At 42.4% G+C, this 19,763-nt stretch overlaps 1 protein-coding gene and 1 long non-coding RNA gene across 5 annotated transcripts in view; one reads left to right on the top strand and one right to left on the bottom strand.

Annotated features, from left to right (window-relative positions):
- Positions 1–8,870: 8,870 nt before the first annotated feature.
- Positions 8,871–19,763, top strand: part of CP (ceruloplasmin) — a 52,212-nt gene continuing 41,319 nt past the window's right edge. For 3 of the 4 annotated variants that reach the window (XM_079100494.1, XM_079100493.1, XM_079100495.1), the window contains exons 1-2: positions 8,871–9,083; positions 17,267–17,514. In XM_079100494.1, coding sequence (XP_078956620.1) covers positions 8,938–9,083; positions 17,267–17,514 — 394 coding nt within the window. In that variant the 5' untranslated portion in view covers positions 8,871–8,937. The remainder of the gene's footprint in view (positions 9,084–17,266; positions 17,515–19,763) is intronic. The other variant, XM_079100496.1, reaches the window with a different exon arrangement.
- Positions 10,230–17,260, bottom strand: LOC306637734. Its single transcript, XR_013757244.1, has 2 exons — positions 11,991–17,260; positions 10,230–11,460 (listed from the first exon to the last, which is right to left on the bottom strand). It is a non-coding gene; the product is annotated as an uncharacterized lncRNA (long non-coding RNA).

Here is a 19,763-nt window from a genome sequence, read left to right as displayed (position 1 = left end):
CTACCCTACCCCCAAACCCTCAACTGTACTCAGAAGAAATAACAGCACTAAGGACTGGATCTTGGCAACCACACCTCATGTTTTCAAATTGTCACCCAGAAAAATATATTAGAGTCAGGCAGTCAGATGGTAAGATGTGTGAATGACTGAGATCTGTGGGCCACGTACAGTGCCCCATCTCATTGTGAGGATCCAGAATTGTATCTATCTGATGCTTATGACCTTCCTCCTGGGGTCTATCACACCAAAAAAAGGTAACAAAAAGAAATCAGAACTTGTATCGGATGAAAGATGCTCCCAAGGTAAATGTAATTTCCAGATTTACATGATACATGCTTAAGAGTTGTTGAACAAACAATTTGTAGAAGAGGAAATATTAATGTCTTGGGAACCTACAAAAATATTCAAACTCGGTAATAATCAAATCACTTAAAGTCACATTTAGGTAAAAAGACACCTCACTTAAGTATCTTAGGCAAATTTTTCTTTTTTAATGATAGTAACAATATCTAGGCAAATTTTTTTTTCTTTTTTTTTTTTTTTTAGTAATAAGAGTAATAACAACAGTGTAGTAAGACAGATGCATAGACTTTGGTGAACATAAACTGGTTTGATGGATCTTGAAAGAACCTAAAAAATGATCCTAAGAGTTTAATCAAGTAATTCCACCTGGCAGTGGATTTCAGAAAAATTAGTAACTATGCAGAGAAGATTTATCACCATGTTATCTTAGGCTACTGGAAAACCAAAAACAAGCAAATGATCTAGAAATGTTACTGCTTATCATCTTGAGTGTTATTCACCTTTTAAAATCACACCATAAAAATTTTAATGGAAAAACACTCATAATAAAATATTGAGTGATACTAAAACATTCTATAAAATAGAATCTAAAATATTATCCCATTACGTATATATGTATTTGAGAAAGAGATTCATTTACTGAAATGTTAACAGAGACTCTTGGTGGTACAAGAGTCTTAAGGGTGAGGTTTATTTTTTTATTTGGCATTCGTTTTTTGGTGCTGGGGATGGAAGCTACAGTTTTGTATATGCTAGCTGTCATTCATTTTCTTTTCTGATTTTCTGTTTCCTCCAAAGTTTCTGTCAAGTTTAAACTACTTTCAGAATCGGGAAAACCACTGACATAGAAAGACACCAGGCCCCATTTAAAGCGAGCCGTGCTGCTCTATGTTCTGCAGCTGCTTCTTCCTGGGGCTCCTGGCCAGGCTGTGGGAATGAGCGCCGGGAGCCCAGGTCATCCGGGTGCTGTCTGCAAATAACACAAAACAAAAATGGATTACTGAAATGTAACTTTGACCCACAACATCCTATTTATACTACTAATAATACAATTCCCCATACGATTATAATTGCCACACCTATTCCTGGGGTTGTCACGAGTACCCTTAGTAGAAGTGCTGTCCAAGAAATAAATCACCCATTTTTAACATTGTTTCTTTGGGAATTTAGATCCTGCATTTTGGATAATACAAAGCCTGGCATGGCTGGGTCCATAAGTCTTCTGTCCCCATGGAACGGGGACAGGGATGTTGCTGCTTATTTAATAAATGAATAAATGAATAAATTTAGTGGCAGCAGTGATGATAGTCATGTTAAGGATATTCTTCATTTTTCCTCCCTGGGTACAGGGATAAACCTCAGGGCCTTGTGCATGCCAGTCAAGAGCTCTGCCACCGAGCTACATCCCAACCCCCAAGGGTGTTCTTAAGACTTACATAAATGTTCCTCTTATTCCTTGAGGTATGTATGCAGTAATTCTAGTTTAATGACTCATGCACTATTTTGTAATGTCAGGTAAACTTTGGAAGCTTTCTTCTCTATGGTATAAATGTCTCCTGGTCGGAAGAGTGACAAATCCATGAGCTGAGGCAAAGCCACGAAGAAGGAAAACTCCAGGAACCAAGGAGCTTGGTAGCCAGCAGAAGACACCCTGATGAGGTACCAGGAGAATTCGGCTGGTTCCGTGTGTGAGCTATTTCCTGTCTGTAAACTGACCCTGCAGAGATATCCATACTCTGTCTGCAGTGGTTCAGCAAGATTTCTAGCAAATGGTAGTGGGGTAGCAAAGGGACAGAGAGCCAGTGCAAATTGAAGTCTTGCTCAATTAGGGGGAAAAAAACCACCAACAAGAGTACCTGATCCAGGAAACCCTACAGAGTAATACCAGTAAACACTTCAATCACAGCATATTCTCACTCAGCCTGAGCAAACATTTGAATCAGTCTTTAAAATGCAAATCTATATAACATACTGTGCTTTGGGACTGGAAGACAGTAGGATTCAGAATGTATAAAAAAGAAGGTACTTTGAAAATATCCACTCTGCTGCTCAAACTCTATACTTACCAAGTAAATTTGTCCCACAAAGTTTTGTTTTCTCAAACTTTGGCTTTCTGAGTAGATCTGTAAACAAGTAGAAAGTGCCTCTACATCTGAAATTTTATAAAAGACCAAAAGCTATGCTGGGCGTGGTGACATGTAATCCCAGCAGCTAGGGAGGCTGAGGCAGGAGGCTCAAGAATTCCCAGCCAGTTTTAGCAACAGCAAGGTGCTAAGCAACTCAGTGAGATCCTGTCTCTAAATCAAATACAAAAAAAGGGGCTGGGGTGTGGCTCAGTGGCTGAGTGTCCCTGAATTCAATCCCTGGTACTAAAAAACCAAAAAGACCAAAAGCCTAAGTCATGCCCATGTTCCTTGACTTTTAAGTAAGTTACCATTTTATTTTTCAACACAAGCAATCAGCCCCTTTAAGCCTAATTGCTTTAAGTAAACTGTCAAAACGAAGCTTTCAGATTTGCCAAATGGCAGTCAGACCTCAGAAGGATGCTTCCAATGTGCAGAGAGACTGGGAGGCCCCACCTCAGGGGGCCTGGAGCTCCATGCTGACGCCCTCAGAGTCACAATGTCCCTGGGTCAGGTGGGCCTGAGCGTGGACCCCAGCTGCTCCGTTTACTCACTGTGGGTCTTTGCAAGGTGTGAAACCTCTCCTATCCCTAATTTCCTCATCTGTAAAGTAGAGATAATAATAATACCTGAACATCCACTGGTTCATTTTCAGATACCCTATTTATTCTTAAATTTAAAATTACCTGGGATGTACACAGCAGGAGGTTAGAGCAGAATGGAAGGTTACAAGCAGTTCATACCAGAGGAGAAAATGTCATAGCCCCCTGACAAACAGGAGGGGAGACGTGAGGGGCCTACCAGACCAACTGCCAACATGCCAAAAGGCACTCAATCCAAGGGGACTTCCTGCCACCAGAGAACAAAGGGAGGTGCGGACAACTAAAGGTACATTTCTTTAAATAGCGTATTAGGAGATAACAAAACTCAGGCCATGCTGGGAGACTGTGCATCCCACAGTGCGCAGTCAATGAGGAACCGGGGAGGGACCCTGTGCTCTAGGGGATAAAATGCAGATTGTTACCGCTCTGGGTCACCCACACACCGGATCTTGCAAGACCATCAGAAACACCTTTGCTTTCTTTGTAGTTTTTGCCTCTTGGTCTAGTCTTTGGGTTTGGAGAGGTGAGTGCATTTTTCACAGTACCTATTTATGATATTTTATAGGCAGAACAATGATCCCGCCCCCACAAAGATGTCCACATCCTTATCCGGGAAACTGTTTCCTCACATGCAAAGGGGAATTAAGGTTCCAGGTGGAATTAAATTCGCTAATCGACTGACCTTAAAATGGGGAGGTTGCCCAGGATTGCTCAACGGGATCACAAAGGTTCTGGAAATGGAGAAGAAGGCAAAGGAAAGCTCAAAGTGGCACAGGGAAGTGGCACAGGGAGAACCCCACTTGCCATTGTTGCCTGGCAGATGGAGGAGGGTCACAAGCCAAGGACCTGAGTGGCCTCCCCAAGGTGAAAGAGGCAAGGAAATGGATTCTCCCACAGAGCCTCCAGAAAGAAATTCAGACCCATAACATCTTGACTTCAGCCCAGTGAGATGTGTTTCGGGTTTCTGATGCGTAGGACTAGTAAGATAAATTAGTGTTGTTTTAAGACACTGTTTGTGGTAACGCATTACAGCTGCAATAGAACCCTAATACATCTACCTAATAGTTGTTGTAAGGGTTAAATAAAATTAGTTGTTGTAAGGATTAAATAAAATTTATGAAGTCTGAAGTTCTTATTGTTACAGTTAACATTTACTTCTTCCTTCAATTCTTTTTTTTTTTCCATGCTGGGAATTGAACCCAGGGCCTCATACATGCTAGGAAAATACTGTACCACTGAGTTACACCCCCTGTTACACCCCTTTTTAAAATTTTATTTTGAGAGAGGGTCTTGCTAAAGGGTCTTGCCTAGATTGACCTCAAACTTGGGATCTTCCTACCTCGGCCTCCCAGTTGCTGGGATTACAGGCATGATATTTGATAAACTGCATGTCAAAGAAAGACTGTCCAGAGTACTTAGGATTCTATACAAAATGGGCACAACCAATGTCCCAGTCTAATTGAGGAGATAGATAATTCTAATGTGAAGTATGTATAATTTATGTTTTTCATTTTCTATAGTTTATGGTGCTTTAACATTTGGAGTGGGGGGGAGTCTTTCTGTCCAAGAAGAGACTGTCCCTCCCAGAGCTAGTCAATTCCTAGAAATAGTAAAGAAATGGGTGGTGAGCCAGTCTCTCATCTGCTCCCAGCAACCTCCTTTATCGAATTCTCATGCAACAATCCATGACTTCCTCCATCGGAGCTCAGTATAGAGCCAAGCATTAGACAACTAGGGACAGCAATTATGCCCTACGCCCACTGGGATTATTCAGACTAGCCAGCCCCAAACCGTTGACCCTGCTGTCCCCTGCCTTTTGCATGGAAACTCCAATCAAGGCTGCTTCCTGACCAAACTCAGTGCTTCGCCATGTGGCCCTGGTGGCAAGCAACCCTCTTGCTTCTAGAGGAACTGTAGGTAGCAATAAGCTACCTACAGGGCATTGGCCTGTGTTGTCACTCAGTCACTTTTTATAAATGAAGACCTAGCACAAATCAAATTGGTAAGAGCTATGGGAGTATGTGCCCCAGGGATAGAGTAGATGCAGAGGAAAATGTGTCAAGAGAGGAGAATGCTTCAGAACATTCAGCCACAGAACTTGGGTGTCATCAAGTCTGGCCAATAAACTCTTCTTTAATCTTCTTAAAAGTAATTCCAAGATTGTGGTTCTGTTCGTTGCTAAGTCACATGCTTCTGTTTCTGTATCACCCAAGGAAGTGAGAGGACAAGAATGAGGGGCGGAGGGAAATGCTGATGCTGCATTTTTAAAGACCTTCCCCTACTCCGTACTCCTGCTGACTTTTGATATCATCAGGTCTCAGCAAATTAGAGTTGGGGCTTTCCCGGTTGCCTTGCTTGTGACGGCTTTCCAGGCCAGGATCTGCCGAGCAGGGCCATGACCTATCGGTGGAAAGCCAGAGGGACACGGAGTGACCAGAGACCTGCTGAGAACTCATTCCCTACGTAGCTGTGAACTGGCTGACACGGGGAAAGAGGGTCTGCAAGCTCACACTGTGCCGGGCCAGGGGCAGGTGACCTCATGCACCAGCAAAATTCCAGAGTTACACAATTTCCTGTAAGAAGGAAAGCAGCAGGGTAGGCAGCCTGGCCACGGATAGAATGACCTGCTGTTTCAAACTCAGTCTCCAGCTGTCAGAGTGAAGGACAGCCCTGGGTGGAGGCTCACTTCTTGGAAATTCCACTGGCACAGAGCAGAGGTCAGGAGCCAGTTCTCGTGGACCGACAAGAACAACCAGGTGTAGAAGCAGGAGTGGGGAGTGGGGAGGGGCTCCATCCTGCCAGACAGGAGTCAAGGAAGGCAAACGCAGCCTCAGAAAACCTTGATGGCTGAGTGCAGACGAGACTCACCCTCTCCAGAAATCCTTAAGTGAACAGCCACAAAAAAGATATGGTGGGAAATGAGCTTGTGCTGTGTAACTCGACTCAGATGATCATACAGCTGGTTTAGACACAGCCTTGTTTATAACACGCTACAAGGGCTACCGGGATCCTGAGGTTTCTAGAAATCTTTGGCAGCCCCGTCAGGCCCACACGCTGCTTGGCAACCGAGATGCTGTCGTCCTTGCGAGGTGCTACGTCTGCTGAGTTTCTTCTGGTGCCCCGATCTTGCTCTTCTTGTCTTACCCCAGTCTACATCGCTGCCATGCAACTCTGAGTGCAAAAAATTCTCAACTGCAACATTATCCAAAGTCCACTTTTAAGTACCAACTCCGGAGTTATAGTGGTGGAGATTGTGATATTGGCAACCGCTGGTCCCTTACAGCATTTCTGCCTCTTGTTTAAACTGCCTTCAGTTTAGAGAACTTTTCCACTTTCTGCCACAGCAGCCACATGCCTTTTCGTGGGAAGATAACCACCACAAAACACAACGGAAATATGGACCTCATGACTATCCTCCATTGTGCCACAGAAGGCTCACGGGCACCGGTCCACAGTTACCGTTTAGCCATTTCTCACCACCTCCACTACGAGTGGTACCATAAATGCACTTTCTGGGGCCCTCAGCAACCATTCGAGGTGGTTTGTTGGATGGTTGGTTGGTAGAATTTGCTGGAAGAGTGACTTCAGAGGTGGCTCCCTTCTCCGGTTACCATCATTCCATCCCCAGCACTGGTGCTGAGTTTGAGCAGAGTAGAGATGGAAAAGGAAATGACCAGGATGTCTACTGACTCACACGGTGGCTTAGTACCAGTTAGAAATATGCCCATTCTCCAGAGATTGAAGTGCCAAAGGATGCCCATGTGTGGCCATCTGGGGAAAAGAGCCCTCTGGACACCCTTTTTAAAAAGGAGCAGCCTGTGCAAGGCACAGGGCGTGGCCAGCAGAGTCTGGGCAAGATCTCCGTCCCTCTCCAGGTCTCTGGGTGGACTAGAGGGCACACTGGCTCAAGGCACCTCTGGAAGGAATCTCGGGGCATCCTGAGGACCGTGACTCTGCTTTCTTATCAGGCCGTTTAATTTATTACCAGCGAGGGCTGAGGTGTAGCTCCATGGGAGAGGACTTGCCCAGCATGTGCCAGGAGCGCGTGTGAACACACACACACACACACACACACACACAGTTGTTACCGCTGGTGGGAGGAATTCCTCTGTTATGTGCTTTACCATGGGTCATTTCAATTAAACTTCACAACAGCCCTCTGAGGCTGACATTTTGCAGATGAGGAAACTGGAGCCAAGTTAAGTGTCTGCCTGAGGTCACTTGATAGCATCAGATTTTGATCTTCATCCTGCTGTTTTTCCCAGCACTCATTCATCTCTTTCCCCAATCTATTTTTCTCCATAGCACATACCATCAATATTATGTATTTCATTTTTCATTTGTGTATTGGCAGTTTTTCCTGAGTGGAAAGTAAGCTCGGCAGGGGGAAGCGTTTGATTAGTGATTGTATCTCCTGTGCTGAGGACAGAGCCCGGCACACAGTGGGGCTCATTCACTAGCATTTGCCAAGTGGAGGGATTGTTCAAATGCAGGCTACTTCCTCCCATACCAGCTTATTGCAATCAACGGCCTTTGGCAAATACTCGGTAATGCTTTAAGCGTTCCCAGAGAATAAAGATTATACTAACACAAGATGTCTGCTGCTATCAAGATGTTCTTCAGTCTAAGAAAGCCACATTTAGTCAGGCACGGTGGCACACAACTGTCATCCCAGCAGCTGGGAAGGCTGAGGCAGGAGGATCCTGAGTTCAAAGTCAACCTCAGCAAAAGGGAGGAGCTAAGCAAGTCAGTGAGACTGTGTTTCTAAATAAGATACAAAATAGGGTTGGGGATGTGGGTCCATGGTCAAGTGCCCTGAGTTCAATCCCTGGTACCCAAAAATAAAAACAAAAAATAAAAAAGCCGCACTTATACATTTAGATGCATGCTTCCTGAGTAAAAACAGTTCCAAGAAAAGTCTTCCAGCCTAAAACTCACATCCACTTCAAGGAGAGAAATTCCAGGCTAATAAGCTAGGCTACATCTACGTTCTAAGGTCATTCTCTGACTTTGAAGACAGATTTATTTATGGCTGATTTCTTTCTTTGCTTTATTTTTATTTTTTATTTTTTTGGACAGGATCTCACTAGATTTCCCAGCTGTTCTTCAACTCCTGGGCTCAAGTAATCCTCCTGCCCTCCTGCCCCAGTCACCCCCTCCCAAACAGCTGGGACCTTAGGCATGCACCCCAGCACCTGTCTTAAGACAGGTTTTGTTTGCCTTTGATGCAAACAAAATTATCAATCCCTGCTTTGCTCTGCTAGCAATTTCCACATAGCATTACAGAATAACCTGGCACATTTTCTATGCAGATGTGTTCAGAGCTCAGAGACTTTGTAAATTCTTCAAAACGCAATGCTTATTGCTAGTTACTAAAACGGGGCATGTTAAACACCAGGTGTCATATCTTTAAAATTACAATGAAGTTTTTACAGGAGTTAGCAGCCTGGAGTTTCAGAGTTAGTTAAGTGCTGCATGTTTGGCTCTTTTACATAATCTTTCTCCTGGTTTATTAAGAGCTCGCCCTATGGGGGGCACTGTACCCTGGCGTATTGTTGGAGGAACAAAGAGAGCATTTAGATGTTCTCTGGCCTCCTGGAATTTACAGGATGAATGGAAGAAGCACAGAGTTATGCATACTCCGACAATAACAGTTGACTTTTTATTTGTAGACAGAGAAGCCTGGCAACTGAGACTGTTTTGGGTTTTGTTTTTTTTTTTTTTTTTTTTTTCCTGGATTTACGAGAACTGAACTGAATTGGAAAATGTTATTTGCTTTAACAAAACAATTTACTCTTGTGCAACATTAAATTGTGTCAACCAAGCAAATAAAGGAAGAAAGCCTTATTTATAAAATGCCCTGCTTCTGATTCACTTGATTGCTTCTCAGGCTCCAACAGGGGGACAAAATGAAGCTTTGGGTGCTTGGTATTTTTCTGATTTTATGTAGTTCCCCAGCCTGGACAAAAGATAAGCACTATTACATTGGAATTATTGAAACTACTTGGAACTACGCCTCGGACAGTGAGGAAAAGAAACTTGTTTCGGTTGACACGTAAGTCACTGTTTTTATTGCTTATGGACCAAATTTGTAATTTAGCAATTTTAAAAAATAAGCCATCAGAGGAAATATTTCTTTAATCTGTCCACTGCAAAATGTGGACTTGAAACCTGAGACACTTTAATTGGTCTCCTCTCCATCCCTGGGGATCTTACATCAGAGAGGTGCCCTGCTGCTCCTGGGGTCCTGGGGAACTCCTCAGTCTCCTATCCATTACCTCCTCTGATGGTTATACATCTTCCATCAGCATCTATCTTTTCGTCTGTCGACGCAGAAATTCTTTGAATAATGGCTATATAAAATGCTATGTTCATGGGGGAGGCAGGGAAGAGGGAAAGGGGAGGTACTGAGGATGGAAATCGACCACATTATATTGTTATGTTGTGTGCATGCACAAACAAGTAACGACCAATAAAATGCACCAATTAAAAAAAAAAAAGAAAGAAAAGAAAACCCTTTAACAACAACAAAACAAAAAACTCTAAATGGAAAAAAGTTCATAACACCATTCACTGGTTATCAATACTAAGGAAGCAAGTTTTTTTTAATCCTCCAGAATATCACTTACAGAAAGAAGATACAGTTTTAACAAACATGGGGCTGCCTAATACTGCTCAGGTAATTCTGGACAGTGAATGAATGGGGTTATTGAGTTCATATCCGCAAATAGAGATAAAAACATACCTCCCAGGACGCATGTATAACTCTTGGTGGAGAATTGGGCATGGTATATGTATACAAAAAATATGTGATATCAATGTTTTCCTGTCTTATTTGAAAGCCTCTTTATTCTAAACAATATTCACCACACAGAAAAATAACAAAGTGGAATTCTCCTTGAAGTGTTTTATTATGGAAGTTTATCTATATTGAGGTCATCTATTTTTATTAATGTTAATTAAACATTTACCACTAAATGGAAATTTGTCATTCAAAACCAATATTCACTACATTAACAAGTGTATTTTAATGGTGATAAAACACAGATGAGTCCAATAACCAGCAGCTGCTAAGATTATACCTTTAAAAAATAGCTAAATAATGATGCCAAATTTCTTTAACTCTTAATTGATGGGCATATTCTATTCTGTTTAATTGCACGTATGGTTGAAATTGTTCACAGTAAAAAATACATGCAAATACATCCAATGACTATTTTTTAATTTAGTAATATGTGGTGAGGAAATTTTCTGACCTAAAGATCACAGTAACAAAGATAACTAGTACATCTTACAATTGCTATTTTTTAAAAATCTGTTTCAAAATAGTATTCTCTTCTTGGGAGTATATTTTTACAGCTTAACTAGAAACATTACTTTGTACAGATTCAGTGTTTTCCTGAATAAAAGAATGAAACTACATGTGGTTTTCATTTCCAGGGGAAGGGGTGTAGCTCAGTGGTGGAGCACTTGCCTGGTGTGAGCACAGCCCGGGGTCTGATCCCCAGCACCTAAATAAATAAAGACATAAATTAAACTGTTTTCAAAAATAGAAGTACTGCGCATGGCTCACTCACCTCCTGCCATGGTTCATGAACAAAAACCAAGTCAGGGGCTGGGGATATAGCTCAGTCGGTAAAGTGCTTGCCTTTCAAGCACAAGGCCGTGGGTTCGATTCCCAGCGCCAAAAAAAAAGAAATCAAGTCAGTTTATCAGGTATAAACCAAGTGCAAGGTCAGGCTCTGACCATGCTCCAATAAAGAAGTCTTTAATTCCAAAAATCAAGAAATAGAAGAGCGAAGGAAATGGATAAGGATTTCTGGGATGGTGGGACAACTCTCTTTTTTAATAGTCTCATGGCCTGCCCGATCGGGAGGCTGTGTAATGTAAGTCTTGTTTAGCCTCCTGTTCTTTAACAGGCATACTTAAGGGTGCTTAAGAAGGCAAGTGATTCATCTTCCAGACGGGGTTGTTTTCTTTTTAGCAATGCTCCATAATTTCCTGTGGCTTCGACGGCAGCCTGCGCTGTGTGAACTCTTGAAGGCACTGGCCAGGTGGTCTATGATTTTTTTCCCTCGTACATCTGAACAGCGGCTAGAGCTTCAGCGATGTTGCTGGTTTCGTGTTAAACTCTCTGCGCTGAGTGTGGCAGCGACTTCACGCTCCCTTCCTTGCCATAGAGTTGCAGCTGGCTCAGTCCAGTCAGTGAAAGACCAGGGAGGCATCCAGACAGGGTGCCATTCCTTCTCCTGCAATGGCCCAAAAGAAGTGGAAATAAACCGGCGAAGCAGAAGGGGAGAGAAAGCAAGATGCGTGTTGGGTTGAGATCTGTGTTTCAGTGTGATTTCAGCATGATATTGACCTTGAATTATATGGAGATAGCAGGAACGCCCTCTGTTAGGTCCACTGGCTGGTCACCGGTACCTAAAACACTGGAGGCACTCAATAAATTACTTGTGAATATATACAAATAAATGAATAAAAGGTAGGTAAGAAGCTAGGAGAAACTATAAGCTATGTTGTAACAACTTTCCCTGGCAACTTGCCTGGACAGATTCAGGCTGTAGAATGAATCAGGCAATGGATATGATAGGAAAGGTCAGCATGTAAGGTTGATGAAGCTCAAGACAGGTGGATATTTAAAGAGAAAAATGTATGGACTATTTCTGCTTTGCTTGCTTGGTTAAAAAAATAGTTTTTCTCTTTGGGATGAATGCCAGTGTTATTACTTCTAATGGGGTGCAGTGGAAAGTGATTTCCTGGTAATGTAAGGCATGCTCCCATTTACTTGGATCAGGCCTTATCTGTCACTTAAAAAACCATGAATAAAGTCTCTATAAGATATAATTTCTGATTCTAAATTGCTAAAATTCATATAAGAATAAAAGACATACTCATAAGAACAATTAGTAAACATAAGAGTGTGTTCTGGGTCCATAGTAGGTGTTAGTTCGATATTTACTTAGTTGACTCTATAATAATGATAAATAATAATACTGTTATCTTCAGGTTATTTTGGTTTTCTGGTGGTCTCAGAAGCTGGAATTAAGAGAAAAATATTTTAAGCACAAGAACAGCCCCCCAAAACCCTTATACACTTGACTTCATAGATTTCAACTCAGGCTTTGTGACTTTCTCAACATATGGTTTTTACAAACTTTAATATCTAGTTTTTCAGTCATTGTCATTTTGAAAAGTCAATGATATGGTGAAGATGCCATTATAAGCAGAATAAGAAAAAATAATAGCTCAAATTCTGACTAAAGAAACAGACAACAAACTATAACCATATTTCCCATGGTGTAATTTATAATTATTATAATATGATGTTGAGTGATTAGGATGCAAAAGTGTTCAACAAATATTCATCTTTACTATTATTATCAGAAAAACAGCGACCTCCCCCAGTATAACCCTTGTTTAAGAAAACAGGGAAGCAAGCAAAATATTTTTAGAGAGAAAACTTGAACTGAGGGAATTTATTTTACTCCTATTAAAAGATAAACACATTGAAATTTTAACAAGTTTATCTGAGCATTCAGCATTCATGAATCTGGCCACATCAGACCCCAAAGAGCTCACTGGGGCATGGGGTGCAGGAAAGGAGACTTTCATAAAGTGTTTATGGACATCAGATTAAGAGAATTATTTGATGAGTTAAAGAGGAAGGACCCCAGTTAGAGACGAGTTGGCAGTTTCCTGTTGGTTAGACTTAAGTTTTATTTTTTATTTTTTGGTACTGGGGGTTGAACCCAGGGGCACTCTATCACTGGGCCACATTCCCAGCCCTTTTTATATTTTATTTAGAGACAGGGTCTCACTGAGTTGCTTAGGGGCCTCACTAAGTTGTTGAGGCTGGTAGACTGAAGTTTTATCTTACTGTTTACATTAAATAGTTTTCTTGGTTTGCTTGTGTGGAACCCAAGGTACTGGAGGCATCTCTGTCTAATGGCCTCCTGATTACGTTAATGCCCTTTCAAAAATATGAAGTTTTTAAAAATGATACTTAGGGAGGTACAACTTTTAGCTAAAATTTTCTGGAAAACTCACTTAAAATGACACATTCTCTGAGGTTGCCAAATGCCGAAAGTAACAGCCAGTGTGGTACAAACACTTGAGCCAAGACAGCCTGTGTGATGGAGATAATTAACTCATAACATTTCGTCCTTTTCGAACTAACAACCTATGACCACAGTTTCCATTCCCCCAACCACGGAGCCAAAGCACACTGCGTTCACTGCGCTGGTGGAGTCAGAACCTATAATTCAGGTAAACTTGTTGAGTCTCTGCCGACTTCCTGTTTTCCTCATGATTCCTGTCTGGTAGGCAGCATTTCTAAAAGGGGCCCCCAAAGACCTCCCACACTAAACCTCCAGAGTCTGTGAGGAGGATGAGCCTCCCCTCCCGGGATTTCCGGTGCAGCCAATGGTACAGCCAATGGTGCAGCCAACCTCAGGGAGGTGGCCTGGGCGGCCTCGTCTAGAAGTGGAGTCCTCTAGTGGCAGAAGAGAAAGTGGAGGGATCAGAAACCTGGGGCATTCTCCACAGGGCTGCTGACTGAGCTGGGAAGGGCCACTTGAGACCCATAGGGTGGTCTTTGGGAGCTGAGAGAGGCCCCAGCTGATAGCCTCAAGCCAATAGGGATTTCAATCCTCCAACCTCAACTGTCAACAGCCTCATAATTTAGGCAGTGTGTTCTTCCACAAGGGCTTGGACAACTACTCAGTCAGACAACCCCTTGATTTCAGCCTTGGGGTGGGGTGCCCTGAGCAGAGAAGGCAGACTCTGACTCAGAACTGTGAGGTTATGAACAGGCATTATTTCATACTGCTACGTGAGTTATGGAGCAATAAAAAAACCAACATATTATGTCTCAAATAATGAAATCCAAAATCTAAATTTACCTGTAATACCCAGGCTCCAGCAACTGTATCTGAACATAAACCAAAACCACTCGAGTGAATTCTGATTCATGAGAGGAACGGCATTATGATTATCTTACTAAAGCAACACACACACAAATCCCCTGCCACTAAAATCCCCCTTGTGGGTCTAAATCTACTTTCGCAATTGGCTTAAAACCAGGAAATGTGATAACTAGGAGGGAAAAGTATCCACTGCAGTGAGTTGAAAGGAGAATCTGGTCACTGTCAACAGGAAGACACACAATTAAATGTGAATTATTTGTTTGGTTCAAGGATTAACTATAATAGATTCTTGTGTCTGAATATCACACTGACAAACTTCCTGCCAGCTTCTAGTAACTGACCCTTTGTCCCCAAGTTGTGCTCTTGAAATTAAATAGACATCCCCTAATGACCCTTGGATTTTCCTTTGGAGATAGATCATGAGCAAACAGACCTTCCCCCAGAGTGCCACATGAGGTGAAATATTTCCCAATTTGGTGAAGGAGAACTTTCCCCATTAAGAGACAAGATGAAGAACAGTCTGCATTCTGCAATGTATAGAAAAGGAATCCCAAATGCTAAAAACCCTGGCTACATTATAGCTTCAGCTCAATTATTTTTAAAGCAATTTTCACACACATTCCCAAAAAAACTGTTTAGAAAAAAAAGAAAAGAGTCACAAATCTTGGGCAATGAGTCTCCTATTTAGGGAAATGATTAATATAGAAAAAGTTTAATGCAATGAAAGCATTTTAACAGTAACCACGATAGTTTATTAAAATGGGATGCGATGTATTTCTGAGTGCTGCAGAGTCATATTCAGCAAATAGAAAAACACATTTAGCTAAATAAAGCCTTAAGAATGGACTTTTTCAAACTTGGGTCTACGTAGGGTGTGCTATCAACCGGGTGGTGGAGTACCGGTTAGAATCTCTATTAAATATCATCCTACTGTGTCCCAGAAGTAGGATGGTGTCCAGACTCTGAAGAGAACTTACCCTGGAACTGAGGCAAGCCTGGGTGAGACTGGTTGGCCCAGGGCTTTTCCGGCAGGACCCGCAAGGAACCCCAGCTTTCCCTGGAGACTTTGCAGCCCCAGCTGTGTGTGTGTGTCCAACCCAAGTTGTCCTCACCAGCCCCTCTCAGCAGGTGGGGTGGAGCAGGGGAACCTCTGCTCTGATCTCAGGGGTCCCCCTGCCTCACGTGCCGTCCTGTGTTTATGAAGACTCCTCCTGTCCTCCTGTCCAAATCCTCCTGGGCTTGGGGCAGAATCCACACCTGTGCTCTGTTCGTTTGCCACATATTTCCACATTCTCCAGTCTTTCTGAACCTTTCCCACTAATTTTTCTGTTTTGCACTAAACAATCCGAAGGCAAAAACAAATAGGGGGAAAGCAGCCACACCTGATTTTGCTGCTCTGAGATGGACACAGAACATGTCGCTTTATTCTTCCAGCTTCCAGCCTGGCCATCCCACCAGGTGGGAGGGACAGGGGAGCACCGTCTCAGTCATTTCCTGAGGGAGAATCCTGCCTCCTTTAGATCTCCTGGAGATCATACAATCCAGGAAGATTCCCGTAGGTGGGGCTGACACCAGATGCCCCTGGCAGAAGCTCCTGGGTCAGTCCTGAGGAGGAGGGCTGTTCTTATCAACGCCTGCTCCCTTACCCACACTCAGCCACCAGGACCATCAGCAAGTAACCATGCTCCCTGGTCACGGAACTCAGGCTCAATGCGTGCAGTTGCCACAAGCAGAGGTCTGGGCACTACCTGGGCATGGCCTGGAAACAGAACTTGGCACCCCTCTGTCTCAGGTATCAGGGAATCCCATCACCTCTGGGACTGGTCTGCTCTCTTTCCCTTCAGCCTCGAGGGTTCCACTACCCAGGTTACCCCGGAGCCCAGTGCAGCCCGCCTGCCTCAGAACATACCAGAATGTCGGTTAAGAAGGGCAGCCGCCCGAGCCCCACCTCAGGCCCAGAGGATCAGACCCACGAAGCTGGGCCCCAGGGATCTGCACTCCACCAAAACGCCTCATAGATGTCTGTGCCCTTCAAAACTTAAGACACATTAAGCCAGAGCCCTAAGCTTTTAAAAAACAAGATCTTAAAATTCTGCAGCAATGGAATTCCAGCACTCCTGGACAAACCCTGTTTTTGTGAGGAAGGGAAGGAATAAAATACATCTCACTTTTTCCAGTGAGATTGCAGCGGAGGAAACAGGACGAAGTTTATTCCTCAGTCAGGTCTTCAGCCCCAGAGTGTCAGTGGAAAATGGAAACAGGTCAAGGGTCACCGAGACGAAGCAGGCCACACTCACACAAACTCAAGTTCCTCAGCCCAAGTTGAGCAGTTTTCATTCAATCGGAAGACACCTGGGTTGTGGAGGGCTGGCCAAAATCCAGACTTAATGTCTACACGGCATTGCCCAAAGATAGGTCCCACGCAGCCATCTGCAAGCTTTAGTTAAGGCCAATAGCATAAGAGTCGGTTTAAGTTTGATACTGAGTTCACTTCCATTTCTTTTTCCCCACCTGGTTACTACTTACAATGCTGATAAATTTAGGAAAGAATTAAGCAACTAATCAGCACTAATCAGAATACATTCAATGGTAAGTGTCTGCAGTAATAACAGATTTAAAAAACCACAAAACTAGGGCTGGGGTGTGGCTCAGTGGTAGAGCGCTTGCCTAGCACATGAGAGACACTGGGTTTGATCCTCAGCCCTGCATAAAAGCAAATAAGTCAATAAATAAAAATAAAGGTATGCGTCCATCTACAACTAAAATTATACTTTAAAAAAAACCCCACAAAGCTAATTTTAATACCCATACATATTGTATGGCTTCAACTCTGGCCTTGATTTAGGGCTGCTAAAAGAAATAAAAATGAGAGAATCAATATAGTTTCATTACTTTGAGATCTATACTTACAAACTTTTGAAGTCTCAAATCTCCAAGTTGATTGTTCACAAACTTGAGGTTTTTTTTTTTTCCCTATAGCTAAGAGAAGCACCATAGTGAAAAATACCTTAATTATCTGCTGTATTTTAATATTTCACTTTAATTTTGAATTCCATTCCGTAAAACATGTTTTTATATGAACATTTTGGAAAAATTACTGCGGTAAAATGCACCATATTTCTGTGCTGCCTTCGATGGCATGTTTGTCGAATACCTGACGGAAATACCTCACATAATTAAAGCAGCAGGACTAACTGCTTTTGGATGGTAGGCAAACGTGGTAGGAGATGTGGTTATTTGTTTCTCTTTCATTATTTGCTATCCGCAGAAATCCTGGCTTCTGATAGAGTTGTCTTCTTTTCCTTTGCAGAGAGGGTTTCAATTTCTATCTTCAAAGTGGCCCAGACCGAATTGGAAGAATATACAAAAAGGCCCTTTATATTCAATACACAGATGGAACTTTTAAGACAACCATAGAAAAGCCAGCCTGGCTAGGGTTTCTAGGCCCTGTCATCAAAGCCGAAGTTGGGGATACAGTTTATGTACACCTAAAAAACTTCGCCTCCAGGCCTTACACTTTCCATTCACATGGAATCACCTACTATAAAGAGCACGAAGGTAAGTCCAGCTCCCGAGGTGCCTGGGATTGCCTCTGATTTTTTTAATATGAAAACCTTTTAACTCCTAACATGTGGACTCTCCTCCTGGAGGAGACCTACCTGTCACTGTGTCATTTAGAGCTGGACGATTTTATTAGCAGGTTAATCAGGGTTCATCATAACAATGTGTGTTTCTTGTGGTGGTGTGTGTTCTGGAAGGGGGCGTCGTAGATGTCCAGGTACACTCAGATGCCGTGCGATCAGGAGCCTCCCCCAGTGCCCAATTCCCCTTCAGCTAGTCAGAATGAGAGAAAGGGACAATGTGCCTTAGTGGCAATTATCAAGAATACAAGTCCCAGGAAGTGTTGGCAAGGATGTGGGGGGAAAAGTACACCCATACATTGCTGGTGGGACTGCAATTTGCTGCAACCACTCTGGAACGCAGTATGGAGATTCCCCAGAAACTTGGAATGGAACCATCCTTTGACCCAGCTATCCCCCTCCTCAGTTTATACTCAAAGGACTTAAAACCAGTATAGGACAGTAAAGCAGCCACATCAATGTTTATAGCAGCTCAATTCACGATAGCTAAGCTATGGAAACAACCTAGGTGTCCTTCAACAGATGAATGGATAAAGAAAATGTGGTATATATACATAGTGGAATATAATTCAGCCATAAAGAAGAATGAAATTATGGCATTTGCCAGTAAATGGATGGAACTGGAGACTATCATGCTAAGTGAAATAAGCCAATTCCCCAAACCAAAGGCAGAATGTTCTCTTTAATTATGCAGATGCTAACACACAATAAGGGTGGGGGAGGGAAGAACAGAAATTCATTGGATTAGACAAAAGGGAAGTAGGGAAGGGGGGGATGGGAATGGGAAAGACAGAGGATGAATCAGACATAACTTTCCTGCGTTCATATATGTAGCTCCATATCATGTACAATCACAAGAATGGCAAGTTATTCCATGTATGTATACTATGTCAAAATACACTCTACTCTCATGTATGTTTAAAAAGAATTTTGAATTTTTTTAAATAAAGAAAGAATAAAAAATAATTTTTTAAAAAGCCTAATAGAGGTGGAAATCCAGAGGAAAGAGAAATGAGGATGCAGATGGGCTTCCCTCTGACATCCCCACACCGGTTCACGCATGGCGGCCATCTCCTCCCATCCTAACTATGGATGAACGCCACCCCAGCTAAGGTGGCATGAGCAGTCTCATGCCTCAGCTAAATAGTACCTGTGGCTGGGTGACCTTGAGTCACCTCTGCAGCACTGTTAGCAGAAAGGCACTTGAACATGGGACATGGCAGGTGAGGTCTGGTCCCGTGGCCTCATTCTCGGCTCAGGGGTTGAAGATCCCTTATTCCAAATGCTTGGGGCTAGAGAGTTTTGAATTTGGGTTTTTTTCAGATTTTGGAATATTCACATACACATAATGAGATATCTTCGGGATGGTACCCAAGTCTAAACATGAAATTCACTTATGTTCCACACATGCCTTATACACATGGCCTGAAGATAATTTGACTTTGTTTTATACTTTTATAAATGAAATAAAGTTTTGTGGTATGGAACTTTTTTCTTGTTGCTTCAAGTTAGTCCTCAAACTTTTTCAGATTTTGAAGCATTTTGGAGTACGCTGTTCAACTTGTATTCAATGACACGGAAAGAGGCAGTATTTTGTTGTGATTGAGGCAAGGGTTTTGAAATTAATAGACCAAGGTTAGTCCCAGGTTTACCCCTTAGTGTTCAAGTAGTTTTTGGCAGATGTAAATGGTCTGTGCTTCAGTTTCCTTGTCTGTTAAATAGGAAGAATTATGCTGCATAGTGACAGCTTAAGAAACATCAGCCATTTTCATCAACAAAAGTTAAGGTCAAGCTACAGTTCATTGAAGTTGTAAGGATCAAGTCTGGAAAAGAATTTAGATGAGTTCTGATTATGGGTCTTTTTTTTAATATATATTTTATTTAGAGTCAGGGCTCAATAAGTTGCTGGAGCTGGCTCTGAACTCGCAATCCCTCTGCCTTAGCCTCCTGAGTCGCTGAGATTACAGGTGTAATCACCATGCCCGCTCACCTTTTTTTAAAAAAGAGACAGCATATTCGGAAATTAGCATTCATTTTTAAAGTATAATAATGGGATTGTGGTTTTGTTAAACAAAAATTAAGTTCTTATCATTTAGAGATAGCTACTCAGGCATTTAAAAATGAAATATGATGTCTGGGATTTGTTTTAAAATAATTCAATATTGC

The sequence above is a fragment of the Sciurus vulgaris genome (assembly GCF_902686455.1).
Source record: "Sciurus vulgaris genome assembly, chromosome: 10".
Lineage (NCBI taxonomy): Eukaryota > Metazoa > Chordata > Mammalia > Rodentia > Sciuridae > Sciurus > Sciurus vulgaris.
The sequence above is the reverse complement of the archived record's forward strand: the minus strand, read 5'-3'. Positions and strand labels throughout refer to the sequence as shown.